Source organism: Gossypium arboreum, chromosome 11 (assembly GCF_025698485.1).
Source record: "Gossypium arboreum isolate Shixiya-1 chromosome 11, ASM2569848v2, whole genome shotgun sequence".
Taxonomy (NCBI): Eukaryota; Viridiplantae; Streptophyta; class Magnoliopsida; order Malvales; family Malvaceae; genus Gossypium; species Gossypium arboreum.
This window is the reverse complement of record NC_069080.1, coordinates 67,435,274-67,459,367: the sequence shown is the minus strand read 5'-3', so window position 1 is coordinate 67,459,367 and position 24,094 is coordinate 67,435,274. Positions and strand designations below refer to the sequence as shown.

The window sequence follows — 24,094 nt, the reverse complement described above, 5'->3', positions numbered from 1 at the left end:
CTATTATCATCCCACTAAATACATGATGAACATGTCTATTACTAGTGATTGAATGAAATAAATGTTAAGCATGCCTAGGATTTTTGCATTATTATATTCTAAAGTATGCCATATTGCATTGCATGGGGCGAGATGATTTGTATAGAGGAAAAATGACAGTTTAATAATCTGCAAACAAGTGGTGACTGGTCCATAAACCTAGTGACAATTCGTTTAATCTACAAACATGTTGTGCACTAACAACAAGTGACAGTAACTACAAATATGTGCTTCGATCATGAACCAAGTGGCAGCTTAGCTGCAAATATTTTTATTTAAAAATATTGTAGGTTTACCCACAATTTTTACCAACTGACTAGAAACTTTTATCTGCAATTATGTTGTGTATCCATAATAAGTGGTAATTCATCTGCAAATCAGCGGTGGTTCATCCACAAACCAAAGTGAAATGGTAGATGAGTTCTGGGAAACCCATAAGTAAGGAGTGTAGCGAAGTTGGGTAGGACTTTTCTGAATTTGAAATTGCATTGTCATTCATCAAAATGTGCATATAAAACTGTGTTTTCTGAAATAGTGTAGTGAAGTGATATTATGATAAACAATTAATCTAGAGTGTTTTATGATTGTGGTTATTAATAGAATTGCTAACCCACGTACTTTGCTTATGATTTTTGTTTCAATTTTCTTCTGAACGAATCCACACTAAGCTTTATGGCTCACTCCCCTTTTATTTTGACTTCTACAAAATAGCCCACCAGGTTAGGACACAGACACAACAATCTTAAGGCTCGGCTCGAATTGAAGTTTTATTAATATATTTATTTTTACTCTTTATTATTTATAGTTCCTATTATTTAAGAACTATAATGTTTTATTTAAATTGTGGCACGGAACTTAGTTTCGGGTTTATTTAGGGCATACATGGTATATTTAATGCTATTAATGCTTGAGTTTTATATTATTTTACAATGCATGAAACTTGATTTTCATTAAAAATACGTTAGCATCATTTTTCTGCTGAATTGTTGAAAAATGAGTTATTTTTAACGAGTAGATAATTTATAAGTCAATCAGTTGTGAATTAATTATATTATTTCATAAGAAGGGTGGTAAAATGCTAAGTTTTTTTTTTCGAAAATAGACTAAGTTTTCCAAAAAGTTAAACAAATGTTTTAACACGACTATTTTGTAAACTCCACCGGCTTAGAGATGACCAATGTAATCTTCTGGATTCGTGCTTGATGTTTAGACCAGGTTGGGAGGTTACATAAACATTTAATAATAATAAGCCAATGTATTAAAAATATTAATTAAAAAATAATAAATTTAAAATAATATGATGTAAAAACTTGATTTTTAATAGTGTCGGAAATAGTGGTTCAAGGCCACCAAATCCGACGAGTAAGCTTGTAAATTTTACTAATTAATATTTACGAGTCAAATATGATTTTAAAAAGATTTTTGGAATTAGTAGTTTATGTTTTATAATGATTTATTAGGTTTGAGGAGTAAAATCTAAGGTCAAGTGGTTTTAGAAAATGAGGTATCGAGACCTCGTTTTTATAAATTGAGCCGTAAATATTTTTATAAATATTTACGGAGTGTCAATAAGGTGGTATTAAAGTTTCGTTAAAAATTTTTAACGTTTCGATAGTTTATTAATTAAAAAGGACTAAATTGATAATAGTGTAAAACTTGCTAATTATAATAATTGAGTACTTAAATGACATGATTAATAAATAAAGAAGGACTTAGGTGGTAAATATGCCTAAACTAATATAGTTGGACAGCAACTTGAATGGAAATGATAAAATAATATAAAACAAATGACAATTTTGTAATTAAACGGACATTAACATAAATTAAAGTGAAAGTAAAACATTTTTATTTCATTTCTTCTCCAACATTCCAGCGAACGCCATAGCCATGGGAAGGTTTCTATTTTTGGCTTTATTCCTTTACAAGTAAGTTCAATTTAAACACGTTTTCAATAATTTTTATGTTTTTGAGATTGTTACAATTAGATTTAACTAAATTTTATTTTAATTTTTGATGTTGTTAAAGATTTTGGATGTTTCCATTGATAAATCTATATGATTTTTATTCTAAATGATGAATTTGAGATATTAGTTGCTATTTAAAAATATTTTATTAAGTGATTTTGATAAATTTTTCGATTAAGGATTTATTTGTTAAATAAAAAATATAAGGGTTTGTTGTGAAATTATTGCAAAATGGGTTGTATTGAATGCCATGAATATTCAGCTAGCATGAGTTTGATTAAAAATGGTTAATTTGCATGATTTGGGCTTAGGGACTAAACTGAATAAAAGTAAAATTTTAGGGGTAATCTTATAAAAATATCAAAAATGACCAAATTGCATGAAATGAATTGTTTTATTATTTAAATTAATAAATTGAATGAAATTATTAATTTAGATTAAGATCGGGTAGAAAATCGAGGAAAATAAAAAATTTATAAAATGCCCCTAAATCTTGGTATTTCTGCAATTTAGCCAGATAAATTCATATGAACTGTATTCTGTATAATTTTGATTAAAGTGAATGTTAATTGGTGATGAGTATTATATATATTTATGTTCTATTGTTGGAATTGAATTATTATTGGAAATATACTATCGAATTTAATACTCAGTTTGGATTGAACGCGGGATTTGAGTACATTCGTAAATTGGTGTATGGTGGTATTGAAGGGAGACATCGACATATTACCCAAGTAAATCGGGGTTCAGCATTTGTTGCAAACTCTATGTTTTACTTTCTATTTGGAGTGATTTGGGTAGATCAGCTCTTACGAGCTTCTGTTCAGCTCTTATAAGCTTTTGTTGGTGTGTTTTGGTGGACTAGCTCTATGAGCTTCTGTTGATGATGTACTCTTATCTGTAAGTCGTTGAAAGGTAAATTTTTTAATAAATTTGAACGATTTGTTAATTATTGAATATTGACTCGAACATAAATTAAAATGAGATATGTTGTGACTAAATGAGATACTTGAGTTATGTACTCATGAATTGAGTATTGAATGGCTAATGCCAATGAATAAACAATTGTAGTTTGATATGTGAATAACTATTTATATAGAAACGTGTGAATTGAGACATTGTTAATCAAATAAAAGATGTTAGCATGTGCAATTTGAGTATTTGACACTTTGTCATTGAATTGATTTGAAGTTGGTTGAATGGATTGAAATTGATATATATATTGAATATATTGATTACTTGAATTGAAATGAATATTGGTTGTATTTGAAAAGTGAATTGAAACCCTATTAACTGTATTAGGCTGAGTCGGATATAGATGGCATACCATAGAATTAGAAGAGTTTAGTGATTTCTTCGACTTCGAGTCGATGAGACACTGGCTGTCAATTTATTACTTCGGATTTATTCGAAAGGCATTGGGTGCCAACTTACTTTGGTTTAATCGATGAGACACTAGGCGTCAATTTACTACTTCGAATTATCCGATGAGGCACTAGGTGCCAAACTGGTGTGTTTGGTTGGATCCGTGTATCCGTCCAAGTCCGAGCCATGTTATAGGGGTAATTAAATAAAACGGTACTATGATTGATATTGGATGATATTTATGAGAATTGAAAATGGGATAATGATTTGAAATATGAAAATGAGTTATATACATAAATGTACTAACTTGTGTATTGATGATGGTGATTAGGCTTATGTCAAGCTTGAGATTATGATTGATGTATATGTTTATGTCTAGTACTATACAAATGAAACGGTAAGTTCATAATTGAAAAGTGATATGATGAAAAAGGGATTGAGGAGTTGATTAATGTACTTATATTTGAGAAATTACTTATGTTATGGTTGAACTTACCTATATTATGAATAAATATATTAATTAGTTAATTGATATTGTTATTTAAGTTTATGTTTAATAAATAGAATGGAAAATAAGTAAAGAAAGTTTTTCATAGTTTTATGAAAAGGTTAATGATGGTGTATAATGTTTATAAAATCCTATTAAGTTAGAAATGAATATAGATATGATGTTGATAGACTTACTCATTTATGAGTTGGTGGTTATGTAGTTGATAAATCTTAAGCCATTGATATAACTTTATATTTAATATATAAAGTTTATTATTGAATTGTAATATTATGTTTAAATTTTGTACGAGCTTACTAAGCATTCATTGCTTACGTAGTTGTTTATCCTTTATTTCACAAATTATCGGAAGCTCAATTGGGTTGGAAGCTTGTCAGAGTTATATCACACTATTCGTCGGTTCTATTGATACTTTTGAATGTTTTTTATTTTGGTTATAATGACATGTATAAGTTATTTTGATTAAATGTTGGTCTATATGTGTTTTGTCAAGATTAGTCATATATTTGGCTTTTGTTTTGGTATTTTAGTATGTGCATAATTTGCCTTATAATGTTGATGTGTGGAATGATGAAAGACAAAATAGTAATTGAAAATGCATATGAGGTATGTTTTATAGCTTAATGTGAATTGGTACTATGTTATAATAAGTGTATATGTATTTTATGTTATTGAATAAGTGGTACAACTGGTACCAAATAGTAAGTTTTAGTAAATGATTTACATGTTGTGTAGTAATACGATTCAATATAAAAGTTAGTTGATTACTTGGTTTCATGGATTATATGGTTTAAACATAATTGTATTGGTCATTTAAGGTGCCTAAGGGCATATTGATTTTATGTGAATTTACTACTTGTTTAAGGATTGATTTTAGATGCTATAATATGACTTGTTTATATACAAAATGTTGAGTTAGGTTGATGACCAATTGGGTGAGAAATGTGGCTTAGAAAATAGCTTATTTTTGCTCATACGGGCATGGACACTGGCTGAGACACGGCCGTATGTCCTTATTTTAAATACCCACACGGCCTGAGACACGGGTGTGTCTCCTGACCATGTGAGTCACATGGCCTAACCACACAACTGTGTGACCCCTACAGTGCTGAAAATATTAAATGTTTCTAAAAAAAAGTTTTGAGTTTCTGATTTAGTCATAATTTGTTTCTAATGAGTATTTTGAGCCTCGAGGGCTCATATAAGGGACAATATGTATGATTTAATTGGTTTTTGACATAAATGCTATACGTATGAAATGTTTGCATTTTTTGTCTATTTGATCTGTAAACATCGGTAATGCTCCGTAACCCGACTCCGACGAGGGATACAAGTTGAGAGTGTTACATATGAAATAAAAAAATGCAAATTGATGAGATAAATTCTTGGTCTCGCATATGTCATTAAGTATAAAATATTTATATTTTGTTTTATTAAACTAAGTTAAGGGTCCGTTTTTTTAGAAGTAAAACATTTTTCGAAAAAGGTTTTTCGTCTTTTCCAGTGTTTGTTTGGCTGAAAATATTTTCCTAAGGTAAAATCAATTACAAAACATGGGAAAAGAAGCCTTTAATTTTGGAAAATGTCTTAACCTTTCTAATTCAGTAAAACATTTTCAGGAAAATTAGAAGCCAAAACCGATCTTCCCTTTCCCTTTCCCTTCCTCTTCCCCTTCCCCCATCCTTGACACTTGATCTTCTGCTTGCCATCAGCCAACACCAATTCTCAACACCAGACACTGGCGTTCATCAAAGCTTTTCCCTATCTTCGCCTTTCGTTGTCAAAATCTGCACTGGCGTTCATCTTCCTCTCTCGAAGGTAAGAACGAAAAAATTTGAAAGCTGAAGTTCTACTATTTTTTACTGACAAATAGGACCATAAAACAAAAATCCTCTAGTTCTAGTAATGAAACAATTGTTCACAATTTGATTTCTCCATTTTTATTTTGTTTTTGTTTCAGTTTCAGTCCTTCTTTCATCATATATCCAACAGATTCCTTGGGAATGAATTTTCTTCATATTAACTTAAAAAAGAGGAAATCCCAAGCAGAATGCACCATACTCTTCATTATTGATCTTAAATTATCGTTTTAAATTACTTACGCCTATTTTACTTTGTTTCACCTTTCTCCTTTCTCCTATTTCTGTTTTAGCAGGTTGATTTCTTTCTACTATCAACTTTTTAAAATGAAAACAATATATGCTATTTAATACATGAAAGAACAATGTCTGTTATTTAAATTATTACATCAGAAGTAGCAAGATCCTAATTGGCAGGAGAAATTGCAAGTATGATACCGTTGGGCTGCAATGAGGAACAAGTATAGCATAATTTTTTTTCCTTTTTGGAGAAAGTATGTATTCTATATGTTAATAAGCATTAGAAACAAACACTAATTTAGGCATTAGTAGACATCATAAATGCTAACAAATTGCATGTTTATGAACAAAAAGTTGGAAAGAAGAATCGGATGAACAATAATTAACCAAAAACTTTCAATTAAGATAGGTTTACTGTATGAAGAATAAGCAAGAATCTATCAATTTCTGCCTCTAATTACCTTTTCAATAAATGGTCAAGCAATAATTAAATTTGTATATTATACCTGTAGTCACAAAATTAACGATAACGATACATCTTAGCTTCCATCACTTGTGGCTGCAGAGATAAACCAGTAGAATTCTAATTTTCTATTATGCTTTTGAGTGATACAAGAAAGAGAAGCTTTTTGGAACAAAAATTAACTAAAAATCTATTTACAAAATTCAAGCACCATGTCAAGCTATAAACTTTTTCTTTTCTAACTCATGTTAATCACCCTACCAGACAATTCCTTCTTTATCTTAGGGAAAAAAAAGACCCTTTCTTCTAATTGAAAATGTGATTGAATGATCTGAGATTCTAAACTACACAATACCCACAGTACTAGGAGCATCTAAATCTTGCAGTGTAATTAAGAAGTGGGTACAAGATTAAACTACAATAGAAGTTAGTCGTACCAACAAAGGAGTAACACGGTACATCTCCATATAATGTAAAGTCGTCCATTTGTTCTCTAATTTGCTTTGAACACCTTTGCCATGATCGACCTTTCATACTCCTCATTGGGAAGAAGCACCTCACTGATACTACTTCTTGAGTGTTATGTGCAAGTAATGTGAGATTTTCTTTTGAGTTTGAAAGGCTGTGGAAGAATTTGAAGCCCCTTTTATAATAAAGAAAGCAGTCAAAGATATGAACATGTGGTGGAAAAGAAACGATTTTAATACGAAGATGTCACATGGTGTGCAATTTTACCAACAAACAAAATGCATTCATCCACAGTTAATAAATTGTGCATATGTTGCCCTCTTGCTGAGCTTATTTCACTCAGGCTTGGCATATGTTCTCAGTACATGATCTGTTGTATGGTTTATCATTGTATTGTTTCTTATAGGTTCTAATATATGATTGCAGTTCGTAAGGTTTCTTGGGCAAAGGCAAACCTCAACCATACTGCTCAAGGCTGCTGCCATTACTGGTGTTTTCACTGTTGTGCCTACAGTAAGTTAAACCAACCTTTCTCTTATTGGTTGTTCTTTTATTAATACCAGTGAAAGCACACAACAATGAATTTTTTTTTTTGGGTGCAAACAAGGTACTTAGCCTCCAACTTAGGACCTCTAACCCAAATCTAACCTTACACTTACTATTTAAGTTAAGCCTAAGTGGCACACTGTAAATTAGTTGAAAAGTGTTTAAGTCTAGAGGTACAAGAAAGCACGTTTATAGCTTAACATGCTTTTGTTGACCTTTCTTGAAATCTTATTTGTTGTTTTCTTTTTGTTTTCCAATGATGGTTAATGTGATCATGAAACCTTTTTATGATGGTGGGTATAACGAAAATGGAAAAAGGTTGTAAACAATTTTTGTATTCAAGTTGAGGAAACTAGTTCGAACGCAGATAAGTATTGAAGTTGTATTTATGCCTTTTGGTTGTAACTCTTCCATTTTATCACATTAGAGTTGTATTGTCATTTGATTTAGTCTTGAATGTTAAGAGTAGATAATAGATATTTATTATTCGAATATTTATCACAGTTTTTTGGGCCATAAACTATTGATCACAGTTGAATATTTTTATAGATAGGGATTAGAAATTGAGTAACACTGGTATTGAATGCTAGAATTGGGGAGGCCTTTGGATCCTAGTATAATAAAAAATAATAAAATCAGGTTGCTAGAGGGTTAAGACATGCCCAAAAATGGTGAAGACTGGCCTCTAGTCAGTGACATGGTGGCTAATAACCAAATACTACTTGTCTTCACCTTAATTCAGTCCAAGGAAGCAAGCGAATAAATTATTTACCAGTGGAACTACATGGTCGAAAATCAATGTAAACCATATATATAAGTATATATATGTATATATGTATATATATATATCCATTATTAATTAAGTTTTAGACATCGACATGGTTAAGGAAAAGCGAAAAGTCGAGATAACACAGAGTGGTTGAATACGAAATTGGCAGATAGGGATAGCGAAATGCAAGTAGGAAATTGCCCGAACAGGGCAGAGTTGTCAGGTCTAGACGACAAGACTAAGTCGTTGGTATTGGTAAATTACTTTCATTCAATGTCAAGCAAAGAGAAGACATGCGAGGACAACTTTGGAGATCTGATTAACATGCTTCGTACTTGCTATGCAGCTGTTGGTAACCGTTGGGCTAACTCTGTAGCCGTTGATTACAAGGTTCCTTTGTTCACTCTTTAAGTTGCTAATTGTTTCTTATTAATTCAGTTCATTTTCTTTGAAATCTGAAAATATTCTTGTTTTGGTTCGCACAGAGGAGTGAAGGAGGAGGATCATTCCAAGCTATCGATACTTTGAATGGGAAGCTGTTATAGGATGTGATGATATTCATGCATGTGTGGTAAGTCAAAATTACATTTTGCAAATGAATATAGTTCTTAGATTAATATAAACCATATTCTTATACTTATTTTGAGCTTAAATATTTGTGTCCAACCCCACTCTTAAATATCTGCAGACCTTCGAAGTTAGGTAGACAGTAAAAAAATGTGGTTTGTTTTGTGATTGCAGGCTAGGTCAACTTCAGGTGTCTTTACACCATAAGGTGGATTCCAGGCAGAGGATGTGGCACAAGATTTCAGACTACATCAACTTTTTAAGAACTGAATTCACTCTTATCGTAAAAGCACAAGTTGTAGACATTACATAAATATATGTATGTATGCTGAGTTTCATGAATTTAATAAAATTTACAAATGAAATTTCAATCTGCTCCTATAGCATATTTTTTTCTCTGATTGTCTGTTGTTATACCTCAATTGCTTTTTTATTAATTCTTAGTTTTAAAATACGAATGATAATATTACGACACTCACCATTGATGATGGGGAGGAGGAGCCATGGTAGATTAATTTAGGGAAGTGGCTACTGCATTTGCCTATGATTACGAACATGGCTTGATGGATAGTTTCTTGTAGTGTAATACTCCAAAAAATTTTACAGTAAAATATTATCCATGATATAGTAAAATAAGGAAATAAAGTGACAAAAAGGGAAATTTTGAGTTATGTCAATATTGGGAAGTATATTATGATATATTAATTCAAGAAAGGACTAAATTGTAAAACTAAAAAAAGTTTTATTGTACAAGAGTAAATACTCAAAATTTTAGGGGTTAAAGTGTAAATATGAAAAAGTTGAAGGACCAATGTGTAAATATTTTAAGGGTGGAATGATTTAGAAACTAAAGAAAATAGATGAATTAGGACCAAATTGAATAGATGAAGAACTATGAAGGACTAAATTTTAATTTTACCAAATTAAATGATGACTCAAGGATGAAATTTTAAAAGATAATAAAGGGCAAAATGGTCAATTGGAAGAGAGAGAAATCTAGAAAGAAATAATGATGCTAGAGATATTTTGATATTTTATAATTATTTAATTAGATAAATATTATTTTATTAATATTTTAATAAAATATTTTATTATTATTTTATTAATATATAAAGAAAGAAAGATGAGAAATTCTCATCCATCTTTCCCATGCACTAACGTGAGAGAAAGAAATAAAGTTTTGCTTTCTTTACAATTTGGTCCTTTTACCAAAAAATTACCATTTTCACCCAAAAATCAAAAGAATTTCCATAGCTACCAAGAGAGAAAAATGTTAAGGAGACTATGGGAAGTTAGAATATCAAGTTGGATTTAAGAAATGGAAGCTGAATGAGAGAGAAAATCAAGATGAATATTGAAATCAATAGAACAAGGGGATTTAGCCTGGACTGCTAATCCCGCCAATACTCTATGAGTTTATATTACAGGAGATTTAGCCTGGACTAGTAATCCCACTGTAAGGATAAGGTTCTCGGGAGTGTGCTTTCTAAAATGAAATGTGTAAGACCATGGTTGAAAGATACCATGGCAACATGATATGAAATGTGTAAGACCATGGTTAAAAGATACCATGGCAACATGATATGAAATGTGTAAGACCATGATTGAAAGATACCATGGCAACATGACGGGAAATGAATAGGACCATGGTTGAAAGATACCATGGCAGCGTGACATGAAATGAATAAGACCATGGTTGAAGGATACCATGGCAACGTGACATAAAATGAACAAGACCATGGTTGAAGGATACCATGGCAACGTGACATAAAATGAACAAGACCATGGTTGAAAGACACTATGGCATCATGTCAAAGATAAATAAGACTTTGGATGGGAGACGCTATGGCATCTATTGAACAATTGATTTTTAGGTAATATGTATCAGATGACGAATGGTTATATGAAATGGTTGTGTGAAATGTTTACAAGAACTGGTCATATGGAAATATATGTACAAAATAGTTGTATGAAATAATTATGAAGATAGATAAACGAAATAAGTATAAGTACATAGAATATAATTTATGTTAAGTTTGATATAAACTATTACCTAATAAATATACATAAAATATATGGAAAAGATGGAGCATGAAATATTGATATAATGAAATGAATGATATATACTTATGAAGAAACGGTAAGAGCATGATATGTTTCAGACATGTATATATATGATTATCTTTGATATGTTGATACAAGAAAATTATGTAAGTAAAGACAATTATTAGACTCAAGTGTGACATGTCGAGAAAATAAGTATATAAATATTGAATTTATATGAAATATGTACTAGTGTACTAACTATGTTGCTGTTTGATGCTTGTACAAGTTCCAAGCTGTTGATTGAATGGTAATATATTTATTTATATAATGCATTAAATCGGTAAGTATTTAATTGAATTTTTTTAGGTGATCTGCAAATTCTAGTAATGCTCCGAAACTCTGTTTCGACGGCCGATACGGGTTAGGGGTGTTACAAGTGGTGTGCATTATTAGTCCATGTGCAATATGTTAGTAAATATTTGGCATTCAATTGAGAGTATCACAATTTCAGACTGGGGGAGAAAAGATTTGATATGATAATCAACAAATTAAATATTGTTATCGGATATCGTATAAACTGTTTTTTTTTTTTTGGTTATATCCATATACTATATTGTAATTAATTGACTTGACAATATGAGTAAATTTGATTAGAAAAATTACTTAGAAGAATCATTTTAAATAATATTATAATGGTGTTTTGTTTTTCATTTTTAATATTTTTAAATAAAATAAACTATAAATAAACCAAAAGTCTTAAAAGAGTATGCATACATACATAAATCTTTTCCACTTTTCCTATGATTTAATTAATGATTATTTTTATAAATAAATTTTTACATAATTTTTCCTCCACTCAAAAATAATTTAATATAATTTGAAATCGTTATACATATACACTAACTTTTTACCTTAATTATACATTTTCATATAAGTTATAAATAATAATGTAACACAAATATTATACAAAGTATTGTTATTGTATACAATTTAAATAATATATTTTATTTCACAAAAACTATATTTTTATGTTTAATTTTTTCTAAAAAAGATATGTATACTCTAACACTTTAAAATATTTTTTTGAGCAAAATTGAACTGGGTTTTATAAAATGAAATCAACGTGAACAGAAAATTATGTCTTGTGTCCAAGAGCCACTACACGGCCCACTTACCAAACCTAACAAACTTTACACTAACAGCAAAATAGAAATAAGGAAAAAACATTTATAAAGGAAAAAACAACTAATTTAAAGCCCACTTCCTCGGGAAAGTCATTATCCGTCCCATCAACTGTCCAGCCATAAGTGCCTGACGATCTCTCTTTCCCAAAACTCCCTTTTCCATCCAAAAAATGGCTCCCCTGATTTCCAATTAGTCATTTCCTTCAAAAAACATTTCTCCGACGTTTTGATTCCCAGGGAGCAAAAACTATCTTCCTCACAAAGCTTTAGTCTGGTTCTCTGATCCAATCGTCTTCCAGAGCTTTAACTGCATGACTTGGCACTGCACCTTCCAGGTAAAACCCTTTCCTTTTCTTCAAACTCTCAGTGGCTATTATGTCTGGCAGAGCGTTTGCTGTGCGATGTACATAATGAAATTTGATAGACTTGAACTTGCTCTGTAAAGCCTTTATGTTGTGGATGATGGAACAGATTCCTGATTTATCTCTGGATTCTGAAATGCATTTCTTAATGGCTGAGATCGACTACCCTTCAATGTAGATTTTACGATCTTTCAGTTCTAACCCCATTTTAACTGCCTCTAAACATGCATGTGCTTCTGCTGCGAAAGCCGAAGTAACATTCTCGTAAATGGTCGCTCTGGAGGCGATCACTTTCCCCTTCCGTCTCTAGCGACCACTCACGAGCCTGCTCTGAAAAGACCTCGACTAAAACCGGCGTCGAAATTGATTTTTATATCTTCTCCAGAAGGGGTAACTCATGTTTCTCTCTGATCGTTGCCTTGGTCAGCCCATTTTCCTCTAGGCTGTCCAACTCTTTTATATATCTGTGAATAAAAAAGGTCATATCCTTACTCGAATTCTTTATTTTTTTTCATGTACATAGAATTTTTAAATTTGTATAAATAATGTATTATAAACTTTGTATAATATTTTTCATTTTTAAACCGTTTATAATTATTTTAAAAATTAGTATAAGTAAATTTTTATACTAAGCTTAAAAAGTATTTCAATGAAAATTAAATAATATATATATGTATATTTTAAAAGTTATTATAAGTCAATTTTTATACATATTATAATCCTTATGATGAATTCAAATTGGAACCATTGTTCCTTACATAAATGTTTAATTTCTGTAAATTAAGAAGACAAACTTGACACTAAATTGAAACAATTTAAAACAAATTATAGTTTGAGACCAAAAACCCTAATCCCAAATGTGGAATAAGATCAAAAACCCATAAAATAAAAGACATCTTATCTTGTTTTCTGAAAAACCCATATGAAAAATTGAGAATTTTGAAATTCTCAGAAGTAAAGAAGAAGCAAAGGTAGAAGAACAGAAAAGATATCAGAGATTAAAAAAAAAATCTTCTATTATATTATATTTTCACAAGAGATTATGCTAATTAAGGCTGCCTTGTGCGGTGTTTGCAAGTAATTACAAGATTAGCATGTAAATTTTTTTATGGTTTGGCAAGATCACAAGAGATATAAATATATAATAGGCTGTTAATGTCGAATTGATTAATAAAATTTTAAACCCACCTGTCATTTTTTATATTGGTGGGACATAAATACAGACGCAAACAAAGCGCAGGGCATTTTTATTCCTCAAGTAAGACCACTTATAACCACCAATTAATTATTCAAGTACAAAAGGCCACCCAGACGAAGACCTATCATCGACCCCATCCCAATAACATACATGAATCAAAATTACTGGTTATTTAAAATTTTTAACAGATTCAATGCCTATAAATTGCAGCATTAAGTCCAAATACCTCAAAAATAGTAAATGCAACTGGCATTTCTCCTTTTGCCCGAATCTTGAGCATATTGAATCCAAGAAGGAAAAAATAGAAAGAAAAATAAAGTTTTAAGTCAATTACTCCTATCTCCACGTGGTAAAGAAACATCAGACAAAATGGTAAAGATTAAAAATGATTTTTGGAAACTTTTGCCAGTTGATAAGTGGATTGAAGAAATAGAAAGGTTTGGTTTTCTGCATATATATGCAGCTACGGGAGTGAAGAAAAAGATAGCATAATGGTCTATAAAAAGACCTTGGAACTACCCTAAAGCCATAAATACTTCATTGCAAGGAGACCTTGAGTCAAAATGGGTTATTATAGTGAATTGGTTTTTCTAGTCATTGTTTTATGCAAAAAGAGAGCATAAGGAGTAGCATGGTGGCTTTAGGGAATGACCAATGATAGAATTTGGCATGGCTTGCCCCTTACTAGAAGAATTTCTCTGTTACGTGCTCCCTTGGTCTCTCTCGAACTTCCTTTCCTGGCTTTTTGTTGTTCTGTGGGCTTGAATTCTACTTATTTGAACATAAAAATGGTGGCCTTGGCACTACCCCAAACCCATAACTTGTGTTCTCTAAATTCAGTTTACAGAAAGTTGAAAGAAAAAAAAAATGAGGTGAAGCTTTTATATAACATACTCCTGAACTTTCCAATACATGAGCAACTTTTCACAATTATGCATTGGCAATTTCCATAATACAAAAACAACACGAAAACTATGTTACGCGATGAAAGTTTCAGCTGAGTATGTTAACTCAAATGTAGAACCTATATATGTATATTATTTTAAGAATATTATACAATGTACAATAGTGCATTGAAAATTGATTTAGTCACAATCCTCCTTTAGGATTTAATCATAACTACTCATATGCACATCATCTCAGATATCTTAGTTTTCTTAAAAATTAGCTGCTTGAAAAAATGTTGGCAGCATAAATTAAGGCTACTTATGTTTAAAATTGACCACCATGCATGTAGGATCTTATACACTAAGGCAAGGAAGGTTCAGGAGGACGGGTAGCCCATAGTGTACTCAAAGCTCGAAGACGGTGGAAGTATTCTCCTAAAGCAAGTAAGCCTCGAGCTGCCTGACGAGTTGTCAGGATGCGAGACATCTGCTGTAGCGTTTCCTGCCGAAGGTGATCAGCCTGCGAATGGAAATATATAGGCATTAGTTTAAACTTGAATAAGATCATTAAAATGGCTTCTCTTTGACAATAAAGTTTTGTTATCTAGACACTTATACATCACTAAACACTTAATTTTGGTGTGCTCATACTTTGTGACCTTTAGCTATGTTCTCTAGTTGAACAAAAACTGTTTGTCACCAACCTAGTTCATAACAAGAAATCCATTGACCAAGATGTCTACGGTTTCGCACCTTTCCGGGAAGCCCTAGGTTTTTCAATATAAGATAATTAGAAAATTTTCTAGGTTATCATATAACCCGTATTACCTGTCACAGTAGGTGCAGCATATATAGTTAAACATCATTTTGAAATGAAAATGATATAGTAATTTATTAAAAATCTCGCACTTGTTGATTATATTTTCACTTCAAATGCATGGATAAAGAACCAATTTCTGGGTAATATATATTGACTTGAAAAGAAAAACTAACTCTGGAAAGTTCCTAGAATAAACTCATGTGTGGCACCATGAAATGATGCAATTAGTACCTGGTTCACAAAGCTGACTAAAGCTTCTAACTTCTCCATTGCAGTAGCCACTTGAGGAATGTAACTAACTTCGTCCACTGGACCACCTGCCACGGTGGAAGACACAGTTTCCTGGAGTTTCTCCATACCTTGCGAAAGGGCGTCTTCAGCTTGCTGACAAGATTGTTTCAGGTTACAAACTTCCAAAATTTGTTGTTCTGTCAAGGGGTCAAGCTGAGGCACCAACACCTATAATAAGCATATAATCCTAGATAAATATCATTCAACATTTAGCAATATAACTTGGAATGGAATTCCGATGTAAAAAATATAAGGAATTTCGCTTTTCAAGTAACACATGAGTACAGAGTTACTTTGTTAAACAAGCCTTGACTAACCAATATGCTCAATGACACTTGGCCAAGTTCGATGCTTGTGTCGTGAAACTAAATGTTTCACCGGTGATATGTAACTGTAGGAAACCCTAACAGAGAATAATTGCAAAAGGTTATCATAGATATTCAACGTACATAACCATTTTCTTTTGTTTATGTACGCATCAAAGGGAGGGAAGGGGGTCTTCTAATATGGACCGACAGTTTCTTCAACGATAGCTAAAATATTGATGTCAAGGGTAACAAGTGAATATCTAAAAGAGACCTGTCTAGATCAAAGAAAAGTATTTAGAATAACAATTCAAGATAGGCTACCCTATTGTCTTAAGGAAAGGCAAGATAAACATGGTGAATAGATTTCCTTAGCAAGCATTGTTCCAAAGATTATAAAATCTAGAAATAATCAAAGAAATTTCAAGTCTTTTTTAAATGGAGGAGAAAACATCCTAAAGTTAGACAAGATATAAGAATCCATCAATAGATATGTCAAAGTGTGAAACTATCGTAGTTTTTCATTTAAATTTAACCAGTGCCACCTGCAGAAAGAATTTGCAGTTAGACCCACTGCTATGGGCTCTTTCCCTCAAAAGACCTACATGAAAATAGAAATGCATGATCTACAGTTAATTAAACTGAATTATGCATCACCTTAAGAAGTTCTGAAGGGCGAAACCCTCCAATCCATGAGAAAAATCGCTCTGCTGATGTTTTCCACACACCAGATATCACATAGAAAACATCAGCCTTTGCGACTGTTGATTTCATGCGAAAAAGTTCAAAATAGTGGCCAATACCACTTTCCACAAGTATGCGAAGCTCTATATCACTTATATGGGCATTCAAGGTAGTCCTCAGTTCACATATTTGTCTGTGTTGTACATCCACCCAACGTCCGTACTCCATCTCAAATGCAGCAATCCCTACAGAATCCTCTGATCATGTAAACAATGAAACACAAAATAATAGATATCTACTTGTAGTGAAAATAAAAAGGCATGATATGGATTATTGCATCAAGATCACATTTAACTCATCGGAGAGTTTCCAATGAAGCTTTATATCATAACATAAGAATTTTAAGGTGGTTCGACCATTACATACCAACAACCAATTTAAAATAGCACATAAATACAGGACGCAGACTAGATTCGATTGGAAGAGTGTAATTTCTGGTATTACTCATACAATAAGCTCTATATAATCTTCAAGTAGTGTGAAGGGAAGCAAAAAATGGATAGGTGGAGCCTATGCATTGGGCTCTAAAGATATGATGAGCTAAGAGGAGTTGAAATAGTTTTCCTCATAAAGTGTAAAGAGATACTGGTGAAATGAACTACTCACTCATGAAGAGATAAAAGGAAGTTGCAAACAAACCTGAGTTTACTGTTCCAGAGAATCCAATATGACTTCCTTCTAACACACCGCCCATATAAAGACCCTGCAGTTAATGTTTTATTTATTAAATGGCTTTAAAATATTTTAAAAAGAGATATAATATGATATTCATCTTCTTCAAACCTGTTGCCTCGCTCGTTGAAGCTCTTGCTCCAATTGAATCAACTTTAGACGACTATTTTCTAACTGTTGAACATATGCCTGAAAGTGACATCAAATCAAGTTATTTCAAAATTTCACATATGGCTTTCCGCATGCATATTCATCTTACCTTTTTCCGCAACCTACTTTTACGAGCAGCCTCACGGTTTTGTGCTAGACGTCTTTGTATCTATAGACATTAAAGTTAAAATGAATAAATAGATTATACCACTATTTAAGGTAAAAAGGTTCACCAACAAACTTACAACAATTAATATGACACTTCATTCTGTGCACAAAAAGATTATACCCTATTCAATATTTACATCTTTCAGAAGGGTAAAAGAAATAAACAATCATAACTACATACCTTATCAATAGGTTTACTTGCCTCTTGCTCATAAGTGTTAGAAGCTGTTAGCATTTCATGTGAAGTAGTCTCGGACTGGAAAGTAAAACAATATATATAGGGTTATTTATCGTTTAAATCAGATAAATGTGTTTTAACTACCTAGTAAAGAATTATATCTCCAAAATCTTAACCTCATTCTCTAGCTTATTATCCACTTCGACAATCACAGATGTAGATGTATTTGGATTGCCATTACTCTTAAAATTTTCTCCCCATATGCCAATTTGGTGGATAGGCTCATAGATACCCAACCTTGAAGGTACAAATTGGGGGGTCGGAGAGTTCATGCTTTTTGAAATGATAAAGAAGGCAACTTTTGCACAAGTTGAATTGATGTCTAAGGCAATTGAGAGCTTAGACTCTGGAAAGAAACAAAAATAAACATGTAAAAGCTTTGCTAGAAGAGTAAGAAAAACAGGCATAATAGCAAACATGCAACAAGCAACAGAGAAGACGATTATAAAAGTTAATTGCAACAACACTCTTAAGTACTAAAATGACATACATGCAACACAAACCAAATGGGGTCTAGGGAAAATTTTATATTTTGGCTTTGTTAGGCAATATTTGTAGGAACAAACGGCATGTTCAAAATGATGCATCATGATTTTGATTTCCTAAATATTATGTTGATGACTACATCCTTGGGCTAGTTATCTCTGTCCAACTCATAAATAAAATATTAAACACCAATCATGGAATCCCTCTTTTTATTATCATTCTCCTCTATCCAACTCAGTCTTTAAGCGGTCAACTCTTGCCATTATTGGAGCACACTATTCACTATCACTTGTGTCATAGTAGACCTATTCAGACTCTCAAAAATTCTTCATTATCATAAAAAATAATGATGTATTCTTCTATAGGACCTTTCCTAATGAGCATAAACCACTAAATAGTTGCATAAAACAATTCTTCTACTTCAAAATTAAATTGGATAACACTATAACGTACTACTAAATCACCATGGGTTCACTAAAGCAAAGAATATTTAAATGCAACCCAAACTTGGTGCAAACTTTTCTTACTTATTCACTGTTCTGAATTTTCTACGTAAAGTTCTTTTCAAAGCTGACCAACAATCAGATATCTAAACAAATACACTTTTTGGCGGCAAACTATGTTGTAAGCTTTAGGCATTCGCAAGAAATTAGACAAGCGCAGAGATAAACAGAGGAAATACATATTACATGTTTCCTTGTAATTGTATTGTTTTCATGAACACAAGTGAAATGATAAGCAGAAACCAACAAAACTTAGATACTAGCTACAATCAAAACTTGAAGAAAAATCACTTCTTTAACTCCTTCCAACTTTCACATACATACATGAATACGCTTCCATCTTATGAGAAAAACAAAAAATAATGAAGGAAAATTCGATTTACGAAAACAACTTTTAATTCAAAGGACAATAATAGGCTCATTTTATTTGATTTAATATTAGTCTTTGGGATGGCAAGGTAAATTGGTAACGGCAGTTGGACTGGAAATTGTTTTGGACTTTTTGCATTTTTTTAGCTGTGATCAACAAGAATACTAAAGTTGAAAAGATAAAATCCTCTCAAAATAATATCTATTGTTTTATTTGTAAAATAGAATATTTTAATAAATTCTACATTGAATTGAGATTTGATTGAAATGTGACATTAATTTAATAAAATATTAAATATTAGTACACTATTATTAATATTTAATTCATCCTTCTTGTTATAAACACTTCTTAAATTTTTATTCTTTAAAATAAATTTTAAAAAGAATTGATTGTAATTAATCTTTTATTATTTGAAAGTTGATATGTTGTTAACTTTACCTACAATCTTACATTAGAATTGTTATTTTTTTAAAAAAAAAGTGTGGTATTACTTTATAAGGATGATGCTATACATAAATGTTAGGTTACTTTAGTGCATTCATTAAATTTCATTTTTTTTCAATTTAGTGTTAGAACATCAATTTTAATTAAATTAATGTCACGAATTAATCCAACATCAATTTAATTAAAAAATAATATTATTTTCAATTTTAATATTCACATAAAATAGAAGTATAAATGTTATTTAGTGTAAAACTTTAAATATTTTTATTAATTATCTTTTGTCAAGATTCAAACTTTGTTGTTGTATATTTTAAAAAAATTAAAGATTTTATATAAACTTTGACGTTTAGTTATATTAAGGAGATTTTTACTCTGAAACCTTTGTTAGGAACAGAAACAAAAAATAGGAAATAAAAAAGGGAATAAGAAGAATAGAAAGGAAAAAAAAAAGGAGAGAAATGAAGGAGAAAACAGAAATTGAGAGAGAAGAAGCAAACAAAACATATTCATTTCATTGCCCTCCATCCAATTAGTGCTGCATATATGTATAACGAAACAAAACAGTCCAAAATTGGTTCAAACTAACAGTAAAGAACATTTATTCAAAACGCCCCGTTTTTGCTAAAGTCATTGCGCACCGTTTCATTAATACAAAAACGCACTGTTTGCCATCTTTTAGTACTGTAACAAACTATTAAAAGACATAAATATATTTTGTTAAAACTTACATTTTAGACAATTTCTAATTAAATTAGATTTGGATAAAGTCGTGACACCAACTTAATTAAGATTTTTATTTCAGTTGAGAAATATATAATTTTTTTATTTTTTTATTTTCTTATTTTTCAAACTTTTCTTTTATTTTTTCATAGAGAATATAAATGTTATTTAACATAAAAGTTTAAAATGTTGTTTTATCTTTTAGTTGTTCACTGGGATTATCTTTTAAAACAATTTTAAAAGAACTAACACCTTTCCTTAAGAAGAATATTTTCCTTAATTTTTATATAGGTTCTTTTATCCCATTTTTGTATGCGTGTCAGGATTCAACATAAATAAAAAGGATGCAAATTTATGAAATAAGTTCTGGGATATATAATTAGAAAATACATAAATGTAGAGCAAGATGCAAGTGTTTTGTTTAGTTAATAACAAAACATTGTAAATTTTTGATTAAAGTATCATTCCATAAATGTTAATATTTTTAAAATTATTTTTCTCAGCAATAATTTAAATCAATTTTGTATATGAAAAGTAATACAAATTTTATTGAATGTAATAGAAATTTAAAATTAAAGATTGTGCTAATATGGAGTGCGTGGAATGAGTGTAAATTAGAAAATAGCTATTTTCAAATATAATTAACAATGTGAACACTTCATCATATGACAATTAAGTAGAGATAAAATAGTGGGCAAAGCTTTATCCAAACCAATAATTATTCTTTGGTTAAAATATTTGGGCATCCAAAACCTTTTATTAAATAATAAATTAATTAGAAAATTTAAAGCAAAAATGAAAGAAGGAAAAAATCCCACTGTAGAGGGTATACCTAATCCACAAGCAAAATTATATGATAAACCAATTGTTGTTGTTAAATTTTTAATCAAAGTTTGGTGATGTGACCTAAATTATGAATTGTTGACCCTTTCCACTCATTGCCCTTTACAGCTTGACCTCAACTTCTCCCTCTTAACAAAATAGTACAAAACAAAGGTTGAGGATTCAGCAAAGCAATTGCCTTCTCATTATATATAAAATTACATTAGATTTATACATTTTTTAATAATTTCATCATAATACGTATCAAATTTAGAGTAAAGAAAGTTTATATTTATATGATTTACATAAAAAAACTTTAAACAGTTAAATATATATTAATAAAAAAATATTTTAAATTGATATAATTGTGATAGTGAATCAATTCAAAATTTCATATGGATGCCAAGTATAATCATATTGATAATTTTAATAGTTCAATTGTTAAAATATTAATTGTAGGAAAAATTATAAAATGTGTAAAGTAATACTAATTTTACACGTTGTAAATATATGTTTTTATTTTTATACGACGAAGTCTTTGGTAAAATAAGAAATAATTATTAGTAGCCCTTATCAAGTATTAATCATTCAATTTAAGTATTTCAATTATTAAAAAATTATAATTTTAATCCTCTTAAAATTAATTATATAATCTAAGTCTTTTAAAATAAAATTTTAACTTTAACCCTCATGATTTTAAAAATTTATCTCTATCCCCACCTCTCGACTAGATCAAGCTTCCTCAACAAGAAACTATTCTAATGAGTTGATAATTCCACATTCTCAATATTCAAAATTAGAGGATCAATTATGAAAGTATCCTTTTTGTTTATCAAAATCCTATTCATCATCCATAAACCATAGCAATATACCAAATACACAATCCATCAAGAAACCCGAGAAAGTGCTTAAAGCAAGTATATCACCCTGTTTCACATCCATTTTAACCATTGAAAATACCCTCAATTTCTCTTCTTTGAAAACCCAAAACGAACAAATAAGGAATTAGAATATGACTTCCGTCAATGCCACACAAAAATCACATCCATGAATCACTCACCCAAACCTTAAAATGCTACTGAATCCTAAAAATATAAAAGCTCCTGTATTTATTCACAATCTACAACCCGAAGCCATGGATGAAGCAATGATGGTACCACTCGCCACTTTTTAACTTTGAGATAAACATCTCCCACCTTGTACAACCAAAACAACACTAATACTATATATTATTGAAGCTGTTGTATTAAAAGTTCAATTATATTTTGTCTTATTTATTTAAAACAAATGAATAAATTCATCTTTATATGTTAGTTTAAAAAGTAAATTGGTCCTTTCTAGTAAATTTTTTATCAAATTCTATTGTTAAAATTAAAATTGCTGACAAAATAATCAAATAATTACACATGGTATACCAAGTGTATATTCTGAGGTATAAAGACTAATTTTTAACAATAAAATTGATAGATTTTAATAGAAAAACTAATTTACTCTTTTATCTATAGGGATTAATTTATCAAATTTTTTAAGTGAGGAAGCAACATAAAATCTAACTCTTAATACAAAAACCTCCATAATACTCTTACTCAAAACAACTCATCACACCATCCTCTTTTTAAATCATTTGCCAAACCCAAAACACAAATCTTTAAAACCAGATTGACAGTCCCCTTATAATCCAAAACCCAATCACCCCAATCCAAAAGGAAGAAAAGAAAGAAAAAGAAAACAGATATCAAAACAACACATCAAACCACAAACCATGACACAATTAGCCCTTAAAGAAAGTTAAAACACACCCAGCATCAACAAGAAGTTAACCCTTAAAGAAAGTTAAAACACACCCAGCATCAACAACAAGAACCCAGCTTACTAGATTGAATTAATAAACAGGTTGAACTTGAATCTCTCCTTCATCCATACCTTCATCCCCTTCAAGCTCTTGTTGTTCACCAACATTCCATGTCTCAATAGCTTCAATGCCTTCCTCCTCCCTAAAGAATACATTAAATTTCTTTTCGTTAATTGAGTTGGCCAGCCTTATATAATATAATTAATCAACTTCGTTACAATGAAAAAAAAAAAACAGACAAAAAAGAAGGAGAATATAAGATGTATGAGTTACTTTAAGTTGGGTTGTAGCATACACAAAATCCGAATCTATACCATATTTGATAAATATAGACTAATAGAGGCAAGTTGCTGAAGGGCATTACTTTAAACTATAAATCGGCCACTTCTTTCATACATTGGAGTAGAAGCTTCAAGAGAACTTGAACTCATCAATTCTGATTGCTTCTCTCTATATTTCTGTCTTTGACTTTATAAAGAAAATATCAAAGGTCCCTATTCCATTTACTTTAATTTGTTTACAACAATTATATTCTGGTCCTATTTTTCATGGTATTAGTTCCGGAAATGACATATTCAATGCCATGACCTAATGCTTGCTAGGATTCCATTGATTCCATATGCACTAGTTAGCAACATAGAATAAAAATAATAGTAAAAAGAATCATACATAATATTTAAGAATAAAAATTGGATGATCCAGTAGGAGGGAGAAATGGTTGAAAAGGGGATAGGTTTGAATAATTAAAATATATATATATATATATATATATATATATATATTACTATACATGTATATTTAGGTATGGATGGGGATGATGGTTGAGAGGTGTATTCCAAATTTTCAATGGTTGGGTGAGTGATATTGCTTTTCATATTATTATTATTATTATTATTATTATTATTCACTGTTAAATGGTTTGAAAGAAAGAGAAGAGGAAGATAGATAATGTCCACGCAATTACAATGTGCAATTTTATTTTCCTATTAGTAGGGTTGTTGTATTCTCACGTGCAATCTTAAGTGGGAGTTCTCCTGTTGCCAC

General features: G+C 30.6%; 1 protein-coding gene and 1 long non-coding RNA gene across 13 annotated transcripts; one reads left to right on the top strand and one right to left on the bottom strand.

Moving 5' to 3' along the window:
* The first annotated feature begins 12,083 nt into the window (after positions 1–12,083).
* On the top strand, positions 12,084–16,029 carry LOC108476928 (uncharacterized). 2 transcript variants are annotated; one of them, XR_001870161.2, is made up of 3 exons: positions 12,084–12,353; positions 14,816–14,976; positions 15,561–16,029. It is a non-coding gene; the product is annotated as an uncharacterized LOC108476928 (long non-coding RNA). The 2 variants fall into 2 exon arrangements; XR_008274419.1 differs by lacking the exon at positions 15,561–16,029 and having other exon boundaries at positions 14,816–15,113.
* On the bottom strand, positions 14,458–23,673 carry LOC108476927 (transcription factor TGA1-like). 11 transcript variants are annotated; one of them, XM_053021666.1, is made up of 10 exons: positions 23,324–23,665; positions 23,122–23,192; positions 17,970–18,199; positions 17,797–17,871; positions 17,557–17,616; positions 17,409–17,486; positions 17,265–17,328; positions 16,539–16,810; positions 15,517–15,744; positions 14,458–14,985 (listed from the first exon to the last, which is right to left on the bottom strand). In XM_053021666.1, the coding sequence occupies exons 1-10, from the start codon at positions 23,341–23,343 to the stop codon at positions 14,827–14,829; spliced, it is 1,257 nt and encodes a 418-aa protein (XP_052877626.1). In that variant the 5' UTR covers positions 23,344–23,665; the 3' UTR covers positions 14,458–14,826. The 11 variants fall into 11 exon arrangements, with proteins under 11 accessions (XP_052877626.1, XP_052877628.1, XP_052877625.1 ...); XM_053021668.1 differs by having other exon boundaries at positions 23,072–23,192; positions 23,365–23,665; XM_053021665.1 differs by having other exon boundaries at positions 23,365–23,665.
* Between the last annotated feature and the right edge of the window lie 421 nt (positions 23,674–24,094).